At 46.1% G+C, this 22,654-nt stretch overlaps 3 protein-coding genes across 4 annotated transcripts in view; 1 reads left to right on the top strand and 2 right to left on the bottom strand.

Moving 5' to 3' along the window:
- The window catches only part of DENND2B (DENN domain containing 2B), a 152,651-nt gene extending 147,461 nt beyond the window's left edge, over positions 1-5,190 (bottom strand). For both annotated transcript variants that reach the window (XM_038139669.1, XM_038139668.1), the window contains exon 1: positions 4,914-5,190. The gene's annotated coding sequence lies outside the window, so the exon portion shown is untranslated. The remainder of the gene's footprint in view (positions 1-4,913) is intronic.
- Positions 5,191-5,725: 535 nt separating this feature from the next.
- AKIP1 (A-kinase interacting protein 1) lies at positions 5,726-12,930 on the top strand. Its single transcript, XM_038139673.1, has 5 exons — positions 5,726-7,748; positions 8,163-8,240; positions 11,210-11,320; positions 11,631-11,681; positions 12,495-12,930. The coding sequence occupies exons 1-5, from the start codon at positions 7,188-7,190 to the stop codon at positions 12,636-12,638; spliced, it is 945 nt and encodes a 314-aa protein (XP_037995601.1). The 5' UTR covers positions 5,726-7,187; the 3' UTR covers positions 12,639-12,930.
- Positions 8,247-22,570, bottom strand: C5H11orf16 (chromosome 5 C11orf16 homolog). The gene is made up of 9 exons (XM_038139672.1): positions 21,937-22,570; positions 21,396-21,541; positions 20,178-20,253; positions 19,087-19,237; positions 17,882-18,110; positions 16,474-17,139; positions 15,873-16,048; positions 14,001-14,213; positions 8,247-10,044 (listed from the first exon to the last, which is right to left on the bottom strand). The coding sequence occupies exons 1-9, from the start codon at positions 22,008-22,010 to the stop codon at positions 10,039-10,041; spliced, it is 1,737 nt and encodes a 578-aa protein (XP_037995600.1). The 5' UTR covers positions 22,011-22,570; the 3' UTR covers positions 8,247-10,038.
- Between the last annotated feature and the right edge of the window lie 84 nt (positions 22,571-22,654).

Genomic DNA, 22,654 nt, shown 5'->3' with positions numbered 1-22,654 from the left:
CTCCCAAAATTTTTGGTCTCTGCCCTAGTACTTGGAACAGCAGGCTGAGCAGAGTGCTCTGCACAGTGCTAGTCAGTTAGCATCTGTCTCCTGTGATTGTGACTGGGTGTCCCATGAAGACTACTAATCTTTTTTCTAAGGGGAAAAAATGCAAACCAGTAATTCAGTGTGACAACCTCATCAAAATGATAAAATTAATTATGGCTTTAAAACTTTATGCAGTGACTGTTTTTAATAACGTGGGAGTTAGAGAATAATGTTAAAAGTTTCAACTCAAAGACCTGGTTTCCTGTGCTGGCACCAGTCCTAACACTAAATGTTAACACATTAAGCATTCTTACATCTTCATTTTAAAGAGCAATTAGGAGACAGATACACTGAAACTGGAATAACATCCCGTTCCTGTGTGTGTGAACACACACAGGGTGCACTTCCGACAGAAACCCACTGTGCTTTCCCTGAGTCCTTAAGGAATTCTCCTCTTGCACAAATTCACTGAATTCTCAACTACACCGCAGCAGCTGACAGCTTTGCAGCCTACAGACACAGCTCCACCAAACATGTCTTCAAAGATGGGGTGAAGGTGACATTAAAAGTGAACACCTACTCCTGTCCTGTGCTCCTCAACATACCAAGCACATCTCCAAGGTCAGAAGATCACAGCAGAATGTAGCAAAAGCACTGGCTGTAGGAATTAGACCATTCATCTCCCCAGACAGCTTTAACTATCTGAGAATACACTCCAAGTTACATTACTCCAAACATGTTCACCGTGGATTAAGCTAAGGCAGGCCAGACTCAGCTGGCTAAGAACACTCCAGACCTCAACTGGTGAGTAAGAACTCTTACTGTAATTCACTGCAGTCACCTCTAGCCCAGAATAGTCTCCAGCTCTCTGCAACTAAACTATCCTAGCTGCAAACTCTGATTATCAGCAACAGCCCCTAACAGGAACACACAATCCCCACATGTGAGGGTGGGTTGGCCATGAAGTGTTAATGTAGTAGATCCCTGTCCCTACAGTTTGTAGTAGTGTTGACTTCAGAAAGTTCAACTGCTAATGGAGAACACATCTTTTAGGCTCAGTCTTCAGTGGATCAGAAGTTTCTAGTAAAATCTGACAGCTGCTCAAAGCCTACAAGAATGAAAAGAGGATTTAAATCTGAAATTCCATAAGCAAGCATCCCCATTGCTCAAATACGTCTTAAAATCTTCTGCACAATGAAGCAACAAGGACCAGGAAAAAGGTAGCTACAGATAGAGGGGAATCTCCACCATGGCCCCTCTCTAGCAGGGCACAGCTCTAGAGCAGCATAGGAGACCAGGATTTATGGAATCTGCACAGGACCTCGTAAGTGGGCAGGACTTCTCCTCCATGACATTTAACTCGACACGGCTCACCAGCATGAGGCATTTTTACATTAAAAAAAAACAACAAACAAGAAAAGATTTTGCAGTCGAATAAGGGATAAAAATGATGAGTACTAACTCTCAGATGATGTATGTACACCCAAAAAACATCCAAAACTCTTCCCAAAAGGGGGAATTTCAGGTCTTGTAGGGTGTGACTCTCCAAGGCTTGGCAAAGCCTCTTATAACCTCACCAAAGTTCAATTTGACTAAGAATGTTTACAAGCACAAAAACTAGGCCAAATTGAGAATGTAAATATTTGGATTCAGTTCCCCAAACTTGTCTCTGTCTGCACTGCCAACTAAATCCCAACTGCAGACCAAAAAATCTGAAAAGCAACAGTTGCATACACTTTACAGAACACAGACAAAACTAACACACATGGCACTCAGCAACAGGAAAAAAAAATAAATAAAAAAAAGGAAAAACCCCAAATTCATAACCTAAACTAAACTTATTCTAAACAAGACATCAATGAAGTTTGGACCAAAAATCAACTCTGCTATCATTTCATACATTTTGAAAGTCTTATCAGTCCAGATGTTGGTCCCCTGCCCTGCAGGAGCCTGGGTTACATTAAACATAGCTAGATTACTCAAGACCTCATAGACAACATGATGTTTGTAGCACACAGTGGTAACTTTGACCTAAACCACATTGTCTTAAGCCATCCAAAGCAAGGACTTCCATTTCTCAGGCAGATGAACTGAGGAAAAACTTCTCTGGATTCACAGTAATTCATTTGGCAACCTCAGTCCCATATTCAGAAGTGATTTAGGAGCCCAGATCACCTGGAGTTCTCAACACACACGATCTTTTCTTCTCTCGTTTCACCCCTGTTCCTTTAGGTATAGATAAAAATGGCAACCATGGATTCATGCAAGGGACTTTTGACCTCCCACAAACACAGATCCCAAGGGATACACCATATTCCCAGCTGTCAGTTCCCAGCCCCTCTTCAAAGGTGTCAAATGCCTTTCAGTCCTACATCTCCATTGCAGACACTCACTGGAGGAAATCAGAGAGGTGAGGGTGTCACTAAGACCAGCATTTTTGTTGTTGTTGTACGATAAGAATTTGGGCATCCTTACTTCCACTACAGTAGACTAACAAAAAAATCCATCCTTTCCCTCTTCAGTGAAGCAGGAAAAGCACAAATCTGGTTCTTTTGCTTTACTCAGCTGTGGGAAACTTGGGTTTACTTTCCAGTTAAAAGCAGGCTCTTCAGTGTACTTCACAGTGACCTCTTCACAAGGGGCTTGTATCATTTCTTTAAATGCCCCTACACTAAAAATAGTCCTGCTTCTTAAACATGAGTGTTTAGCAGTTCCAAGCATTCTGAGATCCTGCATACCACTTGAATTTTTTTTTTAACTGGCAACATTTATTTAACCAGCAATTAAAAAAAGGAGGCCCAGCCGCCCCAGTGATTCTTCCCAGAGGGTCTTAGATGTTTATAAAACACAATGAAAACAATAAAGTGGACAAAATCATGCTATTCTATCAAGTCCTTGGCAAGACTTCCCAACCAAGAATAAATTGGCATGGTATGTTACAGTCAACAGATTACACAATGGTTTACAGGGTCACCAATAATATAGGGTCACACACTCCTGAAGGAGATACACCCTACGTGAAGGCACTTGCTTAAAGGCAAAGAGCAATGTTTGATCCTGAGCTCCTTGGAGCACATCCTGGCAGCCACAGCACAAACATGCTGCAGGGGTAGGAGAGGACAGAGGCATCTCTCCCCCTTAGCCAGGAAGGGCAGTGACTACGCCACACAAGCTGGCTGGGGGAGTTTAGCACCCTGAAGGGAGCAGCAAAAAGCCAGGCCAGGCAGGGCTCTCTTATTTCTGCACACAAGATGAGAACACACACTACATCCTTCTAGGAGCAGGACAGTCTCCATGCCCCAGTGAAGCCCAGCACCACCATCCCTGTCAACCTTTCCAAAAGCCCCCTTCATCACTCCATACTCTTGAGGAAACTGGTTCCACCCCAGAAGCAAGATATCAGTTCCATGTCAGTCTTGTCACTCCTAACAGTGCAAAGACTGTAGCTAATTTTAAAAGGTGCTTGACTATACTCCTGGGTAACTTGATAGACATCGCCATTGCTATAAATGTGTTGCAGTTTTATTATAAATAACTAATCTTAAAGAAAGTGGGAAATGAATGGTCAAACCCATAAATCTTACTCTTACATGTCAGCTTGGTAACAGATTTCCACTATGTCACCTGCATAACCTGATCACCACAATGAAAGTTAAATTTTGATGCTCCTAAAACATAAATGATTTCCTCAAACCTCACCTTAAATGCATGATACTCCTACCTTTGCCCTGTTAACTTACCCTTCCACTACCTGGAAATTTTCATCCACCAACTATAAATTAATCATGTATAAACAAAATATTCTTAAGTCTTAAAGGCAAATTAACCTCACTTCAGTTCATCCTAGCATCAAAAACCAGACTACAGCTAGCAGTTTCATCCTTCATCTTCCATGGTTTTTGATCACTCCAATTTTATTGGATTATTTAACATATGCTTGAAGTTAAATCTGACTAGCCAGCAAAAAAATGAAAGAAAACGTATTCCCCAAGTCAGCACAGGGTGTAGAAAACGCTCCTAACTGACATACTCCATGCAGTAATACTCTGCAGCCGGCTTCATTCAGCCTGACTACTATATTCGAAGTACATTTGAGTGATGAAACTGGAGTAAACACAAGAAGGCTCTCTCATATGTAACCGCTACTCTTTGATTGCAGTGACCTTAGTAACGCAAACGTTTGGTACCAAGCCAGGAGCAGGACATCTGATTTTCCCACCAAGTGAACTGAGGCAGAACTCCCTTAGCTCTTCAGCCAAATCTGTCCTGGGATCCTAAAGTCTTCCGCCGGAGTCCAGGTGGCTCCTCTACACTTTCCAGCACGCACGCAAGCACCGCAGCCGGCAGGACCGACGATGCGAATGGGCATTGGAAGGGAAGTGCAGCAGCTCCCCGTCTGCCCAGCTCAGAGCCCCACAGCCGGAGTGGAGTTACCCCGCTCCGGCCGAAGGGGTCCCGCGGGCTCTGTCCCCCCGCGGTGCCTCTGCCCTCGCCACCCCCGCAAAAAGCAGCATCCCGCGAGGCACGGCGGTGGCACCGAGCAGCGAGTCCCCGCTCCGCCCGTGCGCAAGGACCCTCGCCCATCTGCGTTCCCCCGGGGCAGGGCAGGGCAGGGCAGGGTCCCGCAGGGATCGCGGGGCCGGCCCGCACCAGCACGGCCTCCGGCGGCTCCGCTGCCGCGGGAGCTCCGCGGTCCGGGGAGCCGCAGCGCCCGGCGAGCTCCCGCCGCCGCCGTGCATCCCCGGCCCGCCCCGCTCGCGGGAAGCTCTCGGCGCGCAGGGACGGCCACCCGGAGCACGAGCAATCGTTTCTCCCCCCAGTCCCGCTCCCCTGCCCGGGTCCCCGCAGGCGACCACCGCCCGGCAGCGCGCCTCCCCGGCCCTTACCGAGGTGCGCAGGGATGCGCTCCCTCCGCCGGCCGCCTGCAGCCCCCGTCCCGCAGCCCGGGCGATTGTAGCTTTTTTGGAGAAGCTGGGAAGAGGGAAAGAAAGGGGGGAGGGAAGGGGGTGGGAAGGGACTGAGATCGAGGGAGAGAAAAGTATGCGAAGGCAGGAAGTGGAGACGGCCACGACCAGTGCGGGAGATTAATGGGAACCAGTCACCCGGCAGCCAACAAAGAAACCTGCTCCCCCAGCGCAGCGCAGCCCGGCCCGGGCTGCAGCCCCGGGCTGCCGAGCCACCGCTCCCGCCGGCAGCGCTCGCCCCTGCCCCGGCCCCGCGGAGGGGTGGGCACCGCCTCCCCCAGCCCCACACCCGGGTCCCGGACAGGCGGGAGGGAGGGGAGCAGCCAGGGAGGGCAGGCTGGTCCGCGGGGAGATGCGATGGGCACAGGAGGAGGAGAGGACCGAGCCCCCCGACTGACAGCCTTCCCCCTCGCTCTAGCCCGGAGGGGCGATACCGCTGGGTTTTTATTTAAAACACTCCGAGCGCCGGGCTCCTCTCGGGCAGAGCCGCTTGCGGGGCAGAGCGGAAGGAAGGAGGAGTGCGGGAGGCGCGCTTCCTGCGCCAGGCGCGGGGCAGATGGCTCCCATCAAGGAGCTGCGAACCAGGGAGCTCCCGGGCCCTTCCGAGCACCAACAGCACCTGTGGAGGCCGAGGGAGGAGAGCCGTGCCCCTGAACTTCGTGCCGGGTGCCTCGGTTCCGATGCAGCCCGCCGGGAGCAGCTCCTGGCAGCAGGGGCAGCGCAGCCCCGGGTGTCCCGCCGGCCGGCACGGCCCAGCCAGGGCTCCCAGGGCACCGCGCATACCTGGGGTGAAGAAAGTCCCCGCATTGTCCGTGCGGGCTACCTCCCTGGCACACGTGTCCACGGCTTCTGATGGTTTGGCAGATGAGAAACCCACCCAAAAGGTTTGATATGAAATAATATAGAAGAGGCAGGATGCTAGCTGATTGCAGGAGCATGAGTATTGCAAAATACAGAGGCTGCTCCTAGATCTTCAAGTGTTATGTAGGCATTGATAAGACAAGTCACTTCACAATAGATTAACCAAATGATGAAGAAGAAAAATAAAGAACAGCATGTATTCTGCAATTTGAAATGCAAATTCCAGCACTACACATTTCTGGGACTTTTAAGCACTTGCTGACTTTCTTTCCTTTGGCTTAAATAGCATCAGGCAAATGCTTATGAGCTTTCCTACTCAAGGATACTTCCCTGAGCCCAGAACCAAGTGCTCAGGATAAACTATTCCTGGTTTTTGCCACCTCACCAGCAAAATGAAATACATTGTGCTCGGGATAAACTATTCCTGGCTTTTGCCACCTCACCAGCAAAATGAAATACATTGTCTTCAGATATTCTGATCCATCAACCCACACAACGAGGAATCTGGTGGAAATGCCCAGCATTTCACAAACCTCCATTATATTTCAAAAGAATGAATGTACAGGAAATAAGGGTAACTCTCATCTGGATTCTGATGTGAATGTGTGTTTCAAAGCAAAAGCTATTTCAGCTGTCAGCCTTCTTGGGACAGATGTATTTACTCAGCTGCAAAAGGAGTACTGTGTCACCAAACATCAAAAAAATGGTGGGAGTTTAAATTTCAACACAACAGGAATAATTTACCTCCTGAGCAACAAGCTACTGCTACAAGTACCTGGCAGAAATAAAAAATGAACACAGTTTTCTCTCTGTGTTATGAAAACGACATAGGAAGGCCTTTCCAAGTCTATTTCACAAGAGCAGCAACATAGCAAACCCACTCACCTCTCCAGGAGACCATCGCTAACAAGGCATGATGCAAAGACTTTCAACTTCCAATTAAGCAGGAAGCAGTCTCTTCTGGCTGCTTCTCCACCACATCAAACACACTAACATTGCTTTTATCAAGTATTATTTTTCTCCCCCTTTTATGTTGCGTTCAGTTCCCCACACCTCAAGCACTCCAGGAACTTGCCTAAATTTTCTTTGGAGTACAGGAGACCAAACTTAAAGTTAAGCTGGATTTGAGCACTGAATGGGGGCTTTCAATGTCTTAGTGAGCAGGCAGCCTGTGAAGGGCTTGTTTATTGCGGGGGCTGGCTGCTGCTCTGCTTAAGCAACTGGGAGATGACAATAAAATGTAAACTAGGAGAGGATTATTTTTCTTGCTTGTCAAAGAGATTGCAGCTAGCAAAGTTCTGAACAAGAATTACGGATTTGAAGGATCGGGGCCTCATGTTAACCTTGGCCGTATGGGACTTAAAGAAAGATTTTATGCTTATTTTTCCTTACTACTGTCACCTCGGGGCACACGAGGTTAGCGAAGGCTCGAAGTGGCTCTGCTCCCACGTAGCCACAGCCACTTCCCAAGCCGCTGCGGTGACTCGGAGCGGTGCCGGCAGCCTGGCGCTGCCCTCCTGGGGCAGAGGCAGCTCCGGCGGACAGAGCCGCTTGCTCGGCACTCGCGGCTCGCCGGGCCCGAGCGCGGCGCGGCTCCTCCCAGCGCCCGGCGAACGGGCTCGGCTCGGGGAGCGGCTCCGCGGGTGCGCGGCCCGGCCCGTGACCCACTCCGCGCACTCGGCCGGCCACCGCCCCCTGCCGGCACCGTCAGCTCGAACCGCGAAACGTTCACCAAAAAGCGCCGGGGAGCGCCGCTTCCCCCTGGAGACCGCGGGCCACGGCGGGCCCGCACCTCCGGCTTTCATGGGCTCTTCCCCGCTGTCGCACAGCGGCCACATCCAGGGAGCAGCATCCGGGGGCACCTCACTGACCCTTCCCGGGAGAGCCTGTCCGGGGGTAAGGGACAAACAAAGCCGCCGAGCGCTCGGCGGGGCCGCATCCCGGCGGGAGCCGCCCCGCTGCTCCCCGGGCGGGCCTGAGGGCGGGGCCGTGGGCGGTGGCGCCCCCCGGCGGGCGGGGCGCGGCGGCGGCGCACGCGCAGTGCGGCGGCGGCGCTGGGCGGGCATGGCGGTGGCGCGCGATCTGCTGGAGCGGGCGCGGCGGCGCTCGGCGGGCCCGGCCCCGGTCAGTGCCGTGCGCGCACCCGCGGACACGGATCCAGGGAGAGAGCGGGACACGCACGGAGATGCACGGACATACATCTCCGTGCGGGCCCGCCCGGACACACCGCCGCGCTGAGCTACCCGCCCCGCGCGGTGCCCCCGAGGGCCCTGCGGCTCCCTGGGTGACCGGCAGTGTCTCTCGTTGCAGGACCGGGACCGGGACCGCCTCAATGCAGCGTTCGCTTCCATTGTGAATTTGATGAGAGAAGTCTCAAAGGAGTGCGAGGTGAGGGGTGACCCCCGGGCCCGACCAAAGGGGAATGCTCATGATGTGCCTGCCAGAGGCCCCGCTGCTTTTACTGCGAAAATTGGGGTTCAGGTTTGCTCGTTGTATGGCAAGGGTTCAGGCAGTGAGCCTATGGCGCCGGCCGAGATGAAAAGTTTGCGGCGTTCAGCATCAATGTGGCAGGGTACATGTCACCGGTGCTGTCCTGGCCGGCTGAGCTGGCACCCCCTCGGCATGAGAAACACCACTGTCTGCACTTTCTATATGGACCAGCAGCACGGTACAGATTTTAGCAGAAGGTTTCTCCATTTCTTGGTGGAAACGCAGTAGGGTTAGAGACACCGAAATGTCAGGTGGCATCACAAAATACATTGTGTCACAAGCTAGGGAATGTTTCCAATGCTCCAAAGCATACCTGCTGGGAAATGGCCTTATGACATAGTAACCTTCTGTTGCTATCAGGGGAACGTGAGCCACTCCTGCTGGCTGATACTCTGTTCTGGGTGCTGGAAATAAGGGAGTTTGAATCTCGAGTGCAGAGAGCTTTGTGTCCTGTGTTTGTTTTGAATTTAGTGTTGCTGTTGTGATTTAACCCCACCAGCAACCAAGTACCATACAGCTCACTCCCTCCCCGCCCTCCTCCCCTGGCAGGATAGGTAGGAGAATCTGAAGAAAATAAAACTCATGGGTTGAGATAAGAACAGTTTGTTAATTGAAACAAAGTAAAACATGATAATACCAATGATAATACCAGTAATAATTGTGATGAAAAGGGGAGAGAGAAATAAAATCCAAGAAGAACAAGTAATGCACAATACAGTTGATCGCCACTCACTGACCAGTGCCCAGGCAGCAGTCAGCCCCTCAGACAACTCTCCCTGTTTATACACATGACATTCTATGGTATGGAATTTCCTTTTGGCTAGCTTGGGTCAGCTGTCACAGCCCTGCTCCCTCCAGCTTTTTGTGCACCTCCCCACTGGCAGAGTATGAGAGCAGTCCTTGGCTTAGGGTGAGCACTACTCAACAATAACCAAAACACCACTTTGTTATCAACGCTGTACTCTACCAACTCCAAAACATAGCACTCTGCCAACTACTAGGAGGAAAACTTGCTCTATCCCAGACAAAACCAGGCCAAAGTGGATTTGGGATGTTGCTACTGGGTAAGGAGGGTGGACTCAGCTCTTTGTGTGTGCTGAGCAGAAATGGAGAGGTTTGGTGTGCAGGTGCACAGCTCCACTGTTCTGGCGCTGGCTCTGGCTGGCAGCTGTCACTGCTCTGCTGGGTGGGCAGAGTGGAGCCAGCCTCTGCCAGCCCATCCGTGTGAGCACAGCCCTGCAGCCCAGCTACTGCACTGAACTCTTGAGAATTCCATTCCGTTTGTGCTCTTAGGGGTCTGTTATCCCAACTCAGCAGGGAGCTCACTGCCTGCAGGGCTAATACAGAGCCTAAATCTGCAATTAAATTAGAGAAAACAGTACTCCAGCACACCAAGTAATTAGCTCTTAAGCAACTCCTTTATCATTTCAAAGCACTACATACACAGTACCACTTAATCCTGGAACAACTGGGGCAGAATAGAGTTTTACACAAGACAAAACAAAGTGTAGTGAGGCTCATCCTTACCAGTGACTTGGCAGTGCTCGGTTTACAGTGGGACTCTATGATCCTAAGGGTGTCTTCCAACCTAAATTATTCTTTGGGTCTATCTTGTGCCCTGTTAAGAGTATTGAAGTTGGAACAAGCAATGGATGACTTCCACATTTATGCATCAGCCAAGACAGTACTGCTTCAGTCATTTCTGTAGAGAAGAAGAGTCATAAAAGGAGGGAAATGTCAAACCCATAACTTCATGGGTAAATTTTACAAAGTGCAAATAAAAATCCACAGCTGAACACAACCATCTAGGCACTTGAATACAAACAATTAAACCTGAAGTTCAAGATGAGATGTTTGGGGTTATTAAGGGATCAAAATTTACCCATTTCTCACCAAAAGCTGGATTTCATTTCTTTGCTCTGTGCCATCATGTAAGAGAAGCTCTGTGAAGCATTATGCACCAGGTCAGAGCATTTGATCTATTTTGTAGCTTTACAAAAACTGCAGTACAAGCAACCAGAGCTGTTGATTTGTGCACAAGCTCAAGGGATAAAGCACAGCAGTAGATTTGGAAATAAGAATTGCTATTTGCCTTATTGTTGTTACATTTAGTCTTGATAGTCAGGGACAAGAAAAACACCAGTGGAATAAGAGATATTTTGGATCTTTTTGGTCCTGTGATCAAAAAGGTAACCTTGGGAGTAATTCTGTGGTGACAACAGATGGCAGCAGAACTGTACTCAAGAGTTTAATCTGCAGTGAGCAAGATGCCAGTACATCTGCAGTGGAACCAGAAGAAGACTGCTGTGTGCTTAAATACACTTCCCAAAACTACTGTGGAAATGGTACCAGCCTGGAAGACACTTCAGCTTCTCTACTGACTCATTTTTCAGTTTTAACATATTCTGCTTTTGGAGCACTGCTGCTGCACACGCCCTGCAGAACCCATCTGCACTGACTGGCTTGCAGAGCACCCGGCTTGCATACATGTCCTCTTAAGGACCCATAAACTGTGCCTTCTTCCACCAGGGCTTTTCTTGACCAGCCTGATCAGGCAGGCATTTCCAGAGTATTTATTCCTTCTGACATTTTCATGCATTCAGTTCTGAGATGTCAGAGTCCCTGCCCTTCATATTGTGTTAAGAAACAAGCATCTAAAATCAGGCCTGTCTAAAAGAGTCCTATAGCAGAGGGCAGGTGGCCTTTGGAGGTACAGGCATTGTTTTCACCCCCACAGAGAACAAAACCAGCCAGTTAGAACACAGCATCAGTATTTGTGTAGTTCTACTTTCAATTGTAAATCTGCAGTGGCTGCAAGTATGGTTTGATACCCCCACACTGTATTTTCTGTTTCTGTTGCTGTCCAGAAGTGCTATGAGTCTATGGAAGCCAACAAGTGCAAAGAGAATGAAATCAAACACTTCTGCAAATACCATGGCAAGTCAGTAGAAAGAAAGATGGATCCCACAGAAGAAGAGGTAAGTGGGTACTTCTGGTTTTGATGAAAGATTATTCCTTTCCTTGCTGTGGGGCATTTGCTATCCACCTGATGTCTGTGACACTCACACTCATGGATGTAGGTTGACCTTATGACATAAAAACCCCTGGACTGATCCAAGCCTGTGTTGGGTTGGGGAAGGCAGAGTCACTTCTTGTGACACCCATCAGTGGTCCTATCCATCCTTTTGTGGAGGAGAAACCTTCATGCACTTAAAGCTTCCCCTCTCTTGGCCTGGGATTTGCACTGTGTGCTGGATCATTAGAAAATAATTCTCTTTTTCTTTCCAGGGGACTGAAGGTTCTGTAGAATCCAGCCAAGCTCAAGCTTGCCAGCAAAGGGTAAGAGTATAGAACACTTAGGTTTTAAGGGGAGGTATTTGCTAGCATTTCTTTTATCACTTTGAATCAAGCTGGTTACAAATTGTGACAGATCTGGGGACCTTGATGGCACAGAAGATTAACCAGTGGTGCATTCACAATCATAATATATGTATAGGCAGTCAAATGGCCATACAGAGACTTGCACAATTAGTTAGAAATCAGATTGTGGCACTCTTGCACTTGGCCCTCCCACACGCTCTCTGAAAACTCCTGTTCCTCAAGGAGAAGAAAACTGGTTTTATTTTTCAAAGCCTAACACCTCAGCAAATCAATTTCAGGAACTTCCAAGCCAGAAAAGATGAGAAACACTGAATCTGTACCACACTATTAATTAGTGAGAGCACTTTTGGTATAGGGAACAGGAATTCCCAGGTTTATGTTCAGAACTGTCTAGGTTTGTAAATTTCAGTTTTGTAAGATGTAAATTACAGCACAGTGATTTCCACCAATTGAAACATTAGCTGGAATATGGCATGGAATTAGCCATAATTCCAGCATTAGCCATAATTCCAATTAGCCATAATTCCAGCATTAGCTGGAATATTCCATGGAATATGGAATTGGGTATGGCACTTGCTCATTTTTGTACTGACAGAAACATTTTACAGTTTTGTTTGCACTGCCTTCTATATATTTAGAAAAATATTATTATATTTTTATAGCAGCTGAAATGTATTTTTTTTACCCAAACACAATTTTTTGGGGGAGAAATCTAAGATAACTAACCAATAACAACGGAGTTTTTTTCTTTCTTTTCTTCTTTTCTTACAGCCCAGAAGACCTTCCAAAGATTTCTACATTGAAGTTACTCCTGGCATCTATTCTGTCACAGCAATCTCAGAAGACATGGTGGAACAAACCCATGTAGTAGATATCAATGCAGGACAAAGTGTTGATTTAACTTTTGTTCTGTGATATTTGTTGTTTCCTGGCAGTAGCAGGAATAAAACATGATGTTTTTTAGTGCGTGTAATGAGCTATAAATATCTTTTTCTTGTTAGCACTTTAACAGTAGCTTCCTCTTTGGGACTCCATTTTTATGGCCTGTATATTTGTTTTCTCGTTAATGCAATTATTTGCAGCCCACTTTGTACACTGATTTTTATAACTATTTGTACATTGTGTGCCTTTTAAATCCAATTATGTGACTGTGTAATTTCAGATTCTTCTGCTCTAAACAATTAAAGATACAATCAGTGGAATAAAATATATGATCAAGCCTTTGTGATGACAGCTTCTTTTGTATTATCCTCAGAGAGAACCCCCATGTCACAGTGTTGACCAGAGAGAGCATGATCTGTGCTGTGAATACTGGGTGTACATTAGCTTCTGTAGGCTGGCACTGATTTTAGAGCAGCTGGCTCTCAAGCCACTCTCCTATCTGTACTTTTGCTAGTCTGGTAAAGAAATGAAATGCAAATGAAATTCCCTACCTAGAACCCCAACTCAGAAATGTGCTGAAATATGTGTCAGGTGCTCAGTCTAGGCACACGAGCTATTGATTCAGGTTCTGCCTCTCTGCAGGCTTTGCAGACCACACTAAACCCCTTTTCTGAGGGCTGTGGGGTTCCCTAAATTATCCAGTTTACTGCTGAGCAACAGCACACTGCAGCTTATGGCCAAGTTCATATGCTTTAAACACGAGCAGTCCCACTAACAAAACTCCCTGGATGCTTAACTTTGCCAAAGGACCAGATTCCATGTTTAGAATTAGTGATGTGGTCTGTCATCTTCCTGTAGCTGATAGTATTAACGTTTCCATTCCTTTTCATCAGAATATAAAGATCAGTGGCTTGAATGCTAATCATTCTGTTGTTTGTATCTACAGTAGCAGGTCCTTTAGCCTCTGGCTACTTTTGCTTGTGCTTTAATCCCCCCAAAAATATCCTTCAGCTGTCAGTTTGTATTGTTTCTCCATTCCTCCTGGCTTCCTACAAACAGAAACTGCTTTGATGAATTTCTGTGGCTCACTCCAGAGAACTGTGGACAAATGGGAGGTTTATTGGACTCCTGCTGTGCATCTGTTCAGACTTTTAGTGCTTCTACTAGCTCATCTGATCTCTCCAGAATTGTAAAGTCAAGTCCAAATAGTTAGGAATTTACTGTAGCACTTTGGAATAAAGAATGAGGATGCTCAAGTTTAATGTGGGTGAAAGCAGAGTTTCTCACTTACTAAAATTATATAGTCATCCATAAATATATTCTACTGAGACAGTACCTAAAGCAGAACTTGATTTGTTTAAAAAATATCACCCTGATAGAATAGAAGTAGTTTACCTGAAATTTCAGCCCCTGAACTTGATCAGTTGTACATGTACTGAATTCTGGTTGATCATGCCTCTCTCTGCTTTGCTGCAGGTGAGCTCCGACAGGGTCTGTAACAGGTCTGTAACAGGGTCTGACAGGTTTGTCATCTCCAACACAAGTGGCTTCACATTTATCATCTGATGCTGCTTTGTATCTCTGTTCTGATGCTGCAAAGCCTTCTTCCTGGAGGACAGAAAATAAATCCCTCAGAAGTCTGGTGTAAAGAAAGCATCAGTATCTTTGTTAACTGCTGCTTTGCTGGCTGTACCCCTGCCTCACATAGCTTTAATATTGGTCTATTTTCTGGGCTAGCACAAACTTTACAGCTGAAACACAAAATTGGACAGCAAGACCTAAATATTTGCAGAAGTGTTAGGCTTTGATTAAAAACTTTTCTACTTCAGAAGTCAGGAGGATTTTGTTGACTGCAGTGAGGGGACATCAGCCCCCCTAGAGAGTACCTCTGGGAAGCCTGTCCTCTAACTCCACTTGTTTGCTGCAAGCCATTTCTGAGGCAGCCTGCAGCATGTGATAAAACTGCTTCAGCTATCTCAGAGTAGCAATGGATCTTCTGGGTTTAAATCACCAGAGGGCTATTTCACAGGAATAAAATTCTGTCATTATACCCTGTATTGCCATGTTGCGTCCACTGCTGTGATTCATGCTGCAGCTTTGGGGCTGGAATGAAACAATTCTGCTTTCTTATTAGTTTTACCAAAAGGCAACTCATGTCACTTCAGTGCACAGCTCTGACACTGCTTACATAGAGCACGCCTGCCTGGAGCTCCACACTGGCCTGAAAATTCCTAGGAAATCAATTACAAAGGTGTGTGGTTATGTAACTATGATTATTTAACCAATAAAGTAGACTATAGATAGAAGGTAGGAACCATACAGTTGATAAGTTGGCATCTGCTCAAAATGAATGAGTACAATTGTGAGAATACAAGATGTATTCCTGTATATTCTCTGTTCTCCAAGACATGCTATTAATGGATTCATCTCTAAACATGCAACTTTAAAACATTTCAAGTTTAACTTTGCAGTCAGCTCACAGTAGCAAGAGCATGAAGGTACAGAGAAGCTAATATTTGTTTTCATGAATATAATTTATTAATTCTACCCTGATGCTCTTGTGAAGAGCACTGTTTCTGTTAATCCTGACATTCTCTTTCATCTTCCCCTTCTTTCTGTAAGTTTTTTCTTCCTCATTTCTCTGTTTGCTTTTTTAGCATTCATGTTCTGATTTTTTTTTTCAAGTTTTTCTAAAGCACAAGGAAAACCAGGCCTAGAAAACCAGGGTAGTGGTGCTGTTCCTAGCTGTGACACAGTTTGCTTACTCAGTATCCCCCAGCTTCACAGCAGGAATCCGCTGTTCAAACTGCTTGCTTCTACCGGGGAAGAGAAGAAACTCAGCAAAGACTTTTTACCAAAGAATCTGCTTTTATCTCCCAGAGGCAGAAATTGTGACTATCACAATTTGATAGGCAGAGCTCAGCACCTTTCCATGGATTTAACACTGGACTTCTTTGGGTAGATGTCAACGGGCATTAGGCAGGTTTCTGAATTGAAATCTGCATTATTAAATGCTCACATGGCTACTGACAATTGTTTCCATTTCACCACGTAGCTCCAGCTCTTCCTTAAGGCTTGGGGATTTTTGTTTTGGTTTCATTAGTGGAGAACTTTCCTACCTGTCACAAAACTGGTGGATGGCCTCAGGAAGCAGTTATAAACAATGTCTTTTTCTTGCCAGATTCCAAACCACTTACATGAATATTTTTTTCCATTCTAACAAATCTCCTGCTAACATAAACACAGAATTAATACAGATTATCTTACCCCCAATGATGGCTTGAAATCTTGGTCTCTTAGGATTTCTTTCATTGTGAGTTGCCCTCTGGGAGCCTGCATGATGGTTTCAAACATTGTTCTATGCTGAGCTGGGGCCACACTGGACATGTCTCCAGTGGAGATGGCTTTGGATTCCAGCTCTGCCTTTGTACAACTTCCAGGTCCTGGGAAGGAGTAAAATTGTATCTCAGAGTGAGTCCAGAACTGAAATGGAGAAACATTCATTTCAGAAGAGAGAAAAATGCACTTTAAGCCTGAAAGGAATTCTTTCAGGTTATACTGAATGGGTGAGCTGCAGGTTAATGAAGATGTTAGCATCATAAAAGGCATAGGAAAATGACAGGAAACAGAGAGGAATATCTGTGCTTCCAAATGGAATGAATTGTTCTGGTAGTTTTCCATGGGATGAGTGGCCAAAAGAAGAGCCAGATGAGGCAGCAGAAACACTGGGGAGGGTGAAGAATTGTATCAAAATCTGATATGCAAATTTACAGTGTTAATACAAATAACCTGCAGGCAAAGTGACTGCCCTGCCCAGAAGACTTTTGGTTTTGTTCCCTCTGACCCCTGTGGGGTTGTTTGAAGGTACCTGAATTACTGGAATGGGACTTGTGGTGGCTTCTTTTCCAGTATTCCTCCTCAGGTCTTGCAGAATTCTTTAGCCTGGGCTTTTCAAGACAGCTGGAGCCCGTGTTAACAGCACTGTCCCCCCCAGTACCCTTAGTGGGGGGTGGCTCCAGGTCCCTCTCTGAATCAGAAGAGGGAGAAGACGTTGCCACAGCTGCAGCTTCTCTTTGTTTTGTGCCTTTCAGTTCTAGAAGGCCTGGAGAGAACTCACTGCTGGACTCTGCCTCTTCAGCTCTGTCCTGAAAGACCAGAGACCTGGAGGGAAGAGGCCACCAGGCACCAGCACAGGGGTGGCAGCAGCAGATGCACCTTACCCAGGCTGATGAACAGCAGATACCACCAGCACAGTGGTGGTGGAAATGTGGCCAGCAGGGAGAGCAGAGCAAGCAGTGCTTGGCAAGGCTACACAGAGCACAAACAGGAATCAGGGCTGCCTTAGGGCTGCAGGGAAAAATACAAGAGTTAGAGTCCTGGCTTGGTCTGGGCTTCACCCTGCTGGTGAAGGGCATGTGGATCATCTCCACAATCCTCTCCCACAGGCCAGGAGGGATCCACAGAGCCACACCACGGGGGAGTTTCACTTGCTTGTCATTCCAGAACTGGACTGTAATTTCTTCATCTTCTGAGGCTGTTCAGAGAAACAACAAGCAGCCTTAAGCAGGGGGCCTGCCTGGGCAATGCACACAGACAGATCAGGCTTTGCAGCTTTACGCATTTTCTCCTCCTGTCAAGAGGCAGGATCAACTCTTGCCCCTCTCTAACACCCCACCACAGTGTCACAAAGGGCAGCCTGGACACCATCACTAAAACAAAAGGCCTGGCAGCATCTTTCCTCCCAATTTGTCATCAGAGGAACAAGAAAACTGTGACAGTAATTTCTGTTGTTGCTGCCAAATTTAGCAGTACTGCTCTGAGAATAGTATTTTGGTAAGTCAGTGGAGCTTGACTGTCAGACACAGGAAAAATGAATGAGCTGCTGAAATCTCCTACGTCTGGCTGATAAAATCACCCCCAGGTGTACCATTTGGTACAAATGTGAGCATTTAAGCTCAGATGAATGCTTCCTGGAAGTTGTCTCACTTTTATCTGTCATGAAAAGGCCACAGTCCTGCACATGGCAGCCACAGCCTTGTCCCTGCTACACCCATGGACACAGATGATGACATTTTTACAGGTCACAACTTCCTTAGGGTCACACTGGTGAGGTTTCACACAGATATCCATCAGCTCCTGCAAGCTTGGAGCAGCACTGAGCTGTAGTCTGTGCTCTGTTATTTCTCTGGCAGCAGCACCCTGACAGGAGTTTATCCTGACAACCTCGCCGGTGCGCCAGAGGAACAAGAGGAAGAAGAGAGCAGCACTTTTCTTACCTCGTAAGGGATCCCTTGTCTCAATGCCTCTGAGGACAGTTCCTGGGCCATACCTGGACCTATCTGGCTCCCAGGGTGCCAGCACTCTGTCTCCAGGGAGCAAGGAGTGCTTCATCCCATTCACATATTCCAGGATGTCATCCTGTGCTGTTTTTTGCATACACACTGCATGCCTTCCACATGACACAAGTGGTTTGGCAAACTCTACCAGGAACATGCCTCTTTCACTCTGTTAGCAGAAACGAAATAACAATTCCACTGAAAAATACTCCATAATGGGCCAGGTAATGCAACTTTTGCTAGGAGGCCATCCTGTGCCTATATGACTAGGGCAAAACAAGCCTGAACAGCAGCTAGGGTGTGTGGTGTTAGTTCAGCATTGAGACAGCACAAAAAACCTCCATGAGGCTCACCTGAAAGCAAGATGAGAGAAGCACATGCTCAGATTCACTGCCACTAGGATCTGTATTCTCTTTCCCAAGAGAAAAAGCTATAGACAAGTGTATTTCACAAACCATGTCGTGTGTGTCAAGAAACAAGGGACACTGAAGCCATTCAGACCTGTTCATCACTCATGCCCAAGTCCTTCCTCATTACCTACAACACTAGCTCTGCTTCTTGGGGGCTTGCTGGGAATTTTTATTTTCTTTTACATTAAGGTCTGTCAAGAGGCTTTCCATCAACAATAAGATGAGGTACTTCCCCATTCTTGAGAAAGAATACATTAAGGTCTGTCAAGAGGCTTTCCATCAACAATAAGATGAGGTACTTCCCCATTCTTGAGAAAGAACAGGTTCCTTTTTGTGTTAAGTTTGAAGTGCTAACAAAGCAATGAATTAAAGCTTTCACTACCCTTTCTGGAAAGACCCTGAGCCTGGTCTGTGGCTGACACAAGCTGGGCTTGTGTACATAAAACACAAACCCTTCTCCTGTGCCGTTGATGGTTCTGTGTCTACACACAACAGCAGCCCCTACACTGCTGGCAGCAGCACTGGGGCTGACTTGGGCTGGCTCAGTACCCAGCACCAGCACAAGGCTGCTCAAGCACCTGCTGTCCTGGTGATCTGTTCTCTAATCTCATCAAAAACTGAACCAAAAACTGCTACACTGAAGAACCAAAAACTGCTACACTGAACTCAGGTGGTGTGTGAGGACTGCTCCCTGTTACGTGTGCCCCCAGCTACCACACAGCAGCCATCACTCACCTTTATCTCCTCTTTTACTCTACCAGGGTAATAAAATCCATCTTGTACCCCTCTAGCCAGCACAGGCACATTGCTGTCTGTGCCTCCTGATTCCCCCAGGCTCTTCCATGCTGGGCCAGGGGAGGGGAGACAGCGGCTGATCCATTGGCACCTCGAAGAAAAGAAAATGGGTCAGCCCTGAAAGAAATAGACTCTGTAGGTCATGAAAAAAATAATCTTGTAAGGTTTGAGAACTGGAACACTCCACCTCATTTTATAGCACTCCCACAGGCCAAATAGTGTGGGAAGAAACAGAAAACTTGCTTGTGCTGAGATAATTCCTTGATCTTGGGAAAAACACATCAGTGCCTGCTTTTACTCAGAATTCTTTGCTTTGGGGTTTACAGGAAGTGAGCCAGGAGCATGCTGGAATCCTGGGCCAGCATTACTTGCACCAGCCTCTTTGCTGTCTACCTGGCAAGACAACACAACCCTCTGGATCAGGAGAAAAGATCCATCTGCAGCACAGAGCACAGCATGGTGCACTGCAGAGTGCTGGAGCTGATGGTTTACACTGCAGCATTCAGGGAACAGCGAAGCAGAGAAGAAACAACAGAAACATTCAGAAACAACAAAGCTGCTGGTTGATGACAGCTTCTAGTTCAAAACTGGGAAAATAATCCCCTGTCACAAAGCATTAGCAACATTTCATGGAAGATGACTGCTAATGCAAGATGCTTTTATTTATCCAAATAATACTAAAGGAATGTTTCTTTGATAGGAGGCTTACTCAGGCTTTGCTCTTCATAATCTCCAAGGTAGCAAACAACTTTAGTTAATACATCTAAAAAACTGCCAGTGCAGGGGTGGGAAAGCTCAAATGATGTTCAAGCTGCTAATTTATTAATCTGACACACCAGCCTGGTTTATTCTTTTAGATAAACAAAAAACAATCACGGACTTAAGCAGGAACTTGATTTTACCTCTGGGGGGTGAGGTGCTCAGCGATCCAGGCAGGGTACACAACAAAAGAGCTCCTGCAGCAGGGATTAACAGTGGATATGACAGGGGAACATGAAAACTTGTCCAAAGCTGGCCTCACACTGCAATACCTGTGACCCCTGGGCAGGGACCCTTCCAAACGAGCCATACTTGGAAAAGCTGCTGCCTGCAGGACTCGGCTGTGACCTGTTGGAAGAAAAGAGACAAGCAAGTGCTGGCTCGTGTACCTCAAGAACCCAGTAATTTTGACTAATTGTTTGTTTTTGTTTAAAAACACTGAATTCAAAATATTCAGACTGGCGGCTGGCCAGATGAGCCCACATGACTGACTTCAGTAATCTTCACTCACCCAAATCCTAACCTGGAAAAAGAGCAGAAACACTCAAGGAAACTATAAATGCTGTGAAAATCTCCAGGAAAATGATACATTTCACCCCCCTCCAACATTTGTTTCCCTCTTTGTTTCCAGCTCTCTTTTATACATATATTCTTCCTTTAAAGCTTTCTTGTACACAGACCCAGCCAAACCTTCCCTGTTTTACAAGCTGAGATAGAAATTACAGCTGAAGTTGACAAGCTGAGTAAATGTGACAGGTTTTGAACTTGATGTTAGATTACATTTCCCTGTTATTTATTTATAATGATGATTTAAGAGGAAATATTTTGATCTTTCAGCTGCCCTGTCATGTTTTATTACCAGTAGGATTATGGCTTGCAACAAGAAAGAATGAGATGCTCAGATGTGACAAGTGATAACTATTCAGAGGCTGTCACAGTAAGATCAATGATGTGATGCTATCTCTGGTAATTTCAAAAGATGTAGAAGACAAGCTTCCATTAATTTTTTTCTTTTTAAATATTGCTTAGAAACAGTTATGATAACATTTGCATGGAAACTCAACAACCTATAAAATTTAAGTGCTTAATTTATTTTACAAAATGCAGTTCAAGCACTCATGTTTAGATGGTATTTTGTCTCTTATCTAAGAAATATGATCTGGAAGTCTTTTTTACGGAGACTCCCAGATAGATACATCATTTCAGATAACTAGCACAGCAAACCCAGCAAGAAGAGTGGATTAACTGCTGAAAAATTCATATTTAAGTCAGAAAATCAGCACAAGATTTCATGACTGCACAACCTGCTGTTATAAACCAAAACAAGATGGAATCAGTAATACTTTGCAAAGAAAGGCAACTACCACTTGTACATTAAAGCACATTTTAACACCCCTGTTTGTGCACACAACAGTGCATTGACAAAGGCAATTATGCTGCTTTTTCTGGAGAACTCCAAGTACTTTGGCACAGCAGTATTTTACACTTACCTGCTATTGGTAACAATATACCATTTGGATTCAGTCTGAATGCAGAAATGCCTGTTGGACACATGGAGCCTTTTGCTGCCAGTGTTTCCCAGTTGCTATGGAGGTTGTCACAGCTGTTACTCCCAAGACTGGGCATTCTGACCTGACTGGTTAAAACGCAGCAGAACGTGACTTCAGAAAGGACCATTTGACTGCCACACATTTGCTCAATTTTCAACTCCCCATGGATCTCCTCACCACAGGGAAGGAATTTTAAGAGAGCTCAGCGTCCTCTAGGCGTCTGCCTATGATTGCAGGGCAAAAACCAGCAGCAAAGTTACAGTTCGAGTTAAGGAAATTTTTTTTAAAAAGCTTACCAGCACAGGGGGTGACAAATAAACATGTTTGAAATGTGCACAGAAAGGTTGAAGCTGAGACAAACCAAGGTCAAATCACTTTACAACTTTCTCCTTTCACAATAAGGGGGAAGGATTAATGAATTCTACCCCTCTCTTACAAAGTGCCTATCAAAAATATGCCATATTATAATGCAGAAACCTACCTGTTAATCTCTGCTGAGATCCCTATTTTTGACATCTTCCTTAAAAGAAAGACAAAGACTTGATATTGGTTCATTTTTTGTTGGGTTGGTTTTGTTTGTGTTTTTGGGGGGGGGGGAGGAGGTGCTTGGAATACTTAATTGCCTTTTTTAAGGCATGTTTCAATTCACTGCTATAAAAACAATGTAACAGGGTGGGATAAGTGCAGTTAGGGAGAAGGATGCATCACTTGTGAAGTCTGTAACCATTTTTTTGTACATTCTGCTTCAGGGCCAGCCTAGAAGCTCTCATGCTGTCAGCAGAATTACTTACTATCAATGATCCCCTTACACAGAGTAAATGTTGCAGGTTATTTTTATGTTGATAGCCGAAACTTTGCCAGCCCTCTTTATACTGTGTATCATGGAAGCAGTCCTAGTAATTTTTAAGGGCACTGACATCTGTACAAGAATCCAGTTTACAATAGAAATTACGCTATGTCAAAAAGTTTTCAATGTGATTAAAATGTTCACTAATAAGAAAATGATGGAACAGCACTCACAAAACTTTATGCTCTTCCTGTGTTCAGTAACTGTGCTTCAGAGAGCTCCTACCCTACTCTTATTTTTCTTTGTTTTAAATTAAATTATCCTTTCTTTTGGCATCTAACAACCCTCCTTGGAACCTTTAAAAAGGCATTTTAATAGAAACACTGGCAATTAGAGTGAATATTTTAAGGAA

This window comes from Motacilla alba, chromosome 5 (assembly GCF_015832195.1).
Source record: "Motacilla alba alba isolate MOTALB_02 chromosome 5, Motacilla_alba_V1.0_pri, whole genome shotgun sequence".
Taxonomy (NCBI): domain Eukaryota; kingdom Metazoa; phylum Chordata; class Aves; order Passeriformes; family Motacillidae; genus Motacilla; species Motacilla alba.
The sequence above is the reverse complement of the archived record's forward strand: the minus strand, read 5'-3'. Positions and strand labels throughout refer to the sequence as shown.

What these genes read in the sequence shown, in the direction of transcription:
- C5H11orf16 (XM_038139672.1), bottom strand. Translation starts at nt 22,010, where the DNA reads ATGAACCAATATCAAGTCTTTGTCTTTCTTTTAAGGAAGATGTCAAAA. An exon ending in TATATTGTTACCAATAGCAG is followed by an intron (nt 20,254 to 21,395) that starts GTAAGTGTAAAA and finishes TTCTTCCAACAG; the next exon opens with GTCACAGCCGAGTCCTGCAG. An exon ending in GACAAGGGATCCCTTACGAG is followed by an intron (nt 17,140 to 17,881) that starts GTAAGAAAAGTG and finishes TTCTCTGAACAG; the next exon opens with CCTCAGAAGATGAAGAAATT.
- AKIP1 (XM_038139673.1), top strand. Translation starts at nt 7,188, where the DNA reads ATGTTAACCTTGGCCGTATGGGACTTAAAGAAAGATTTTATGCTTATT. An exon ending in CCGGGAGAGCCTGTCCGGGG is followed by an intron (nt 7,749 to 8,162) that starts GTAAGGGACAAA and finishes CTCTCGTTGCAG; the next exon opens with GACCGGGACCGGGACCGCCT. An exon ending in AAGTCTCAAAGGAGTGCGAG is followed by an intron (nt 8,241 to 11,209) that starts GTGAGGGGTGAC and finishes GTTGCTGTCCAG; the next exon opens with AAGTGCTATGAGTCTATGGA.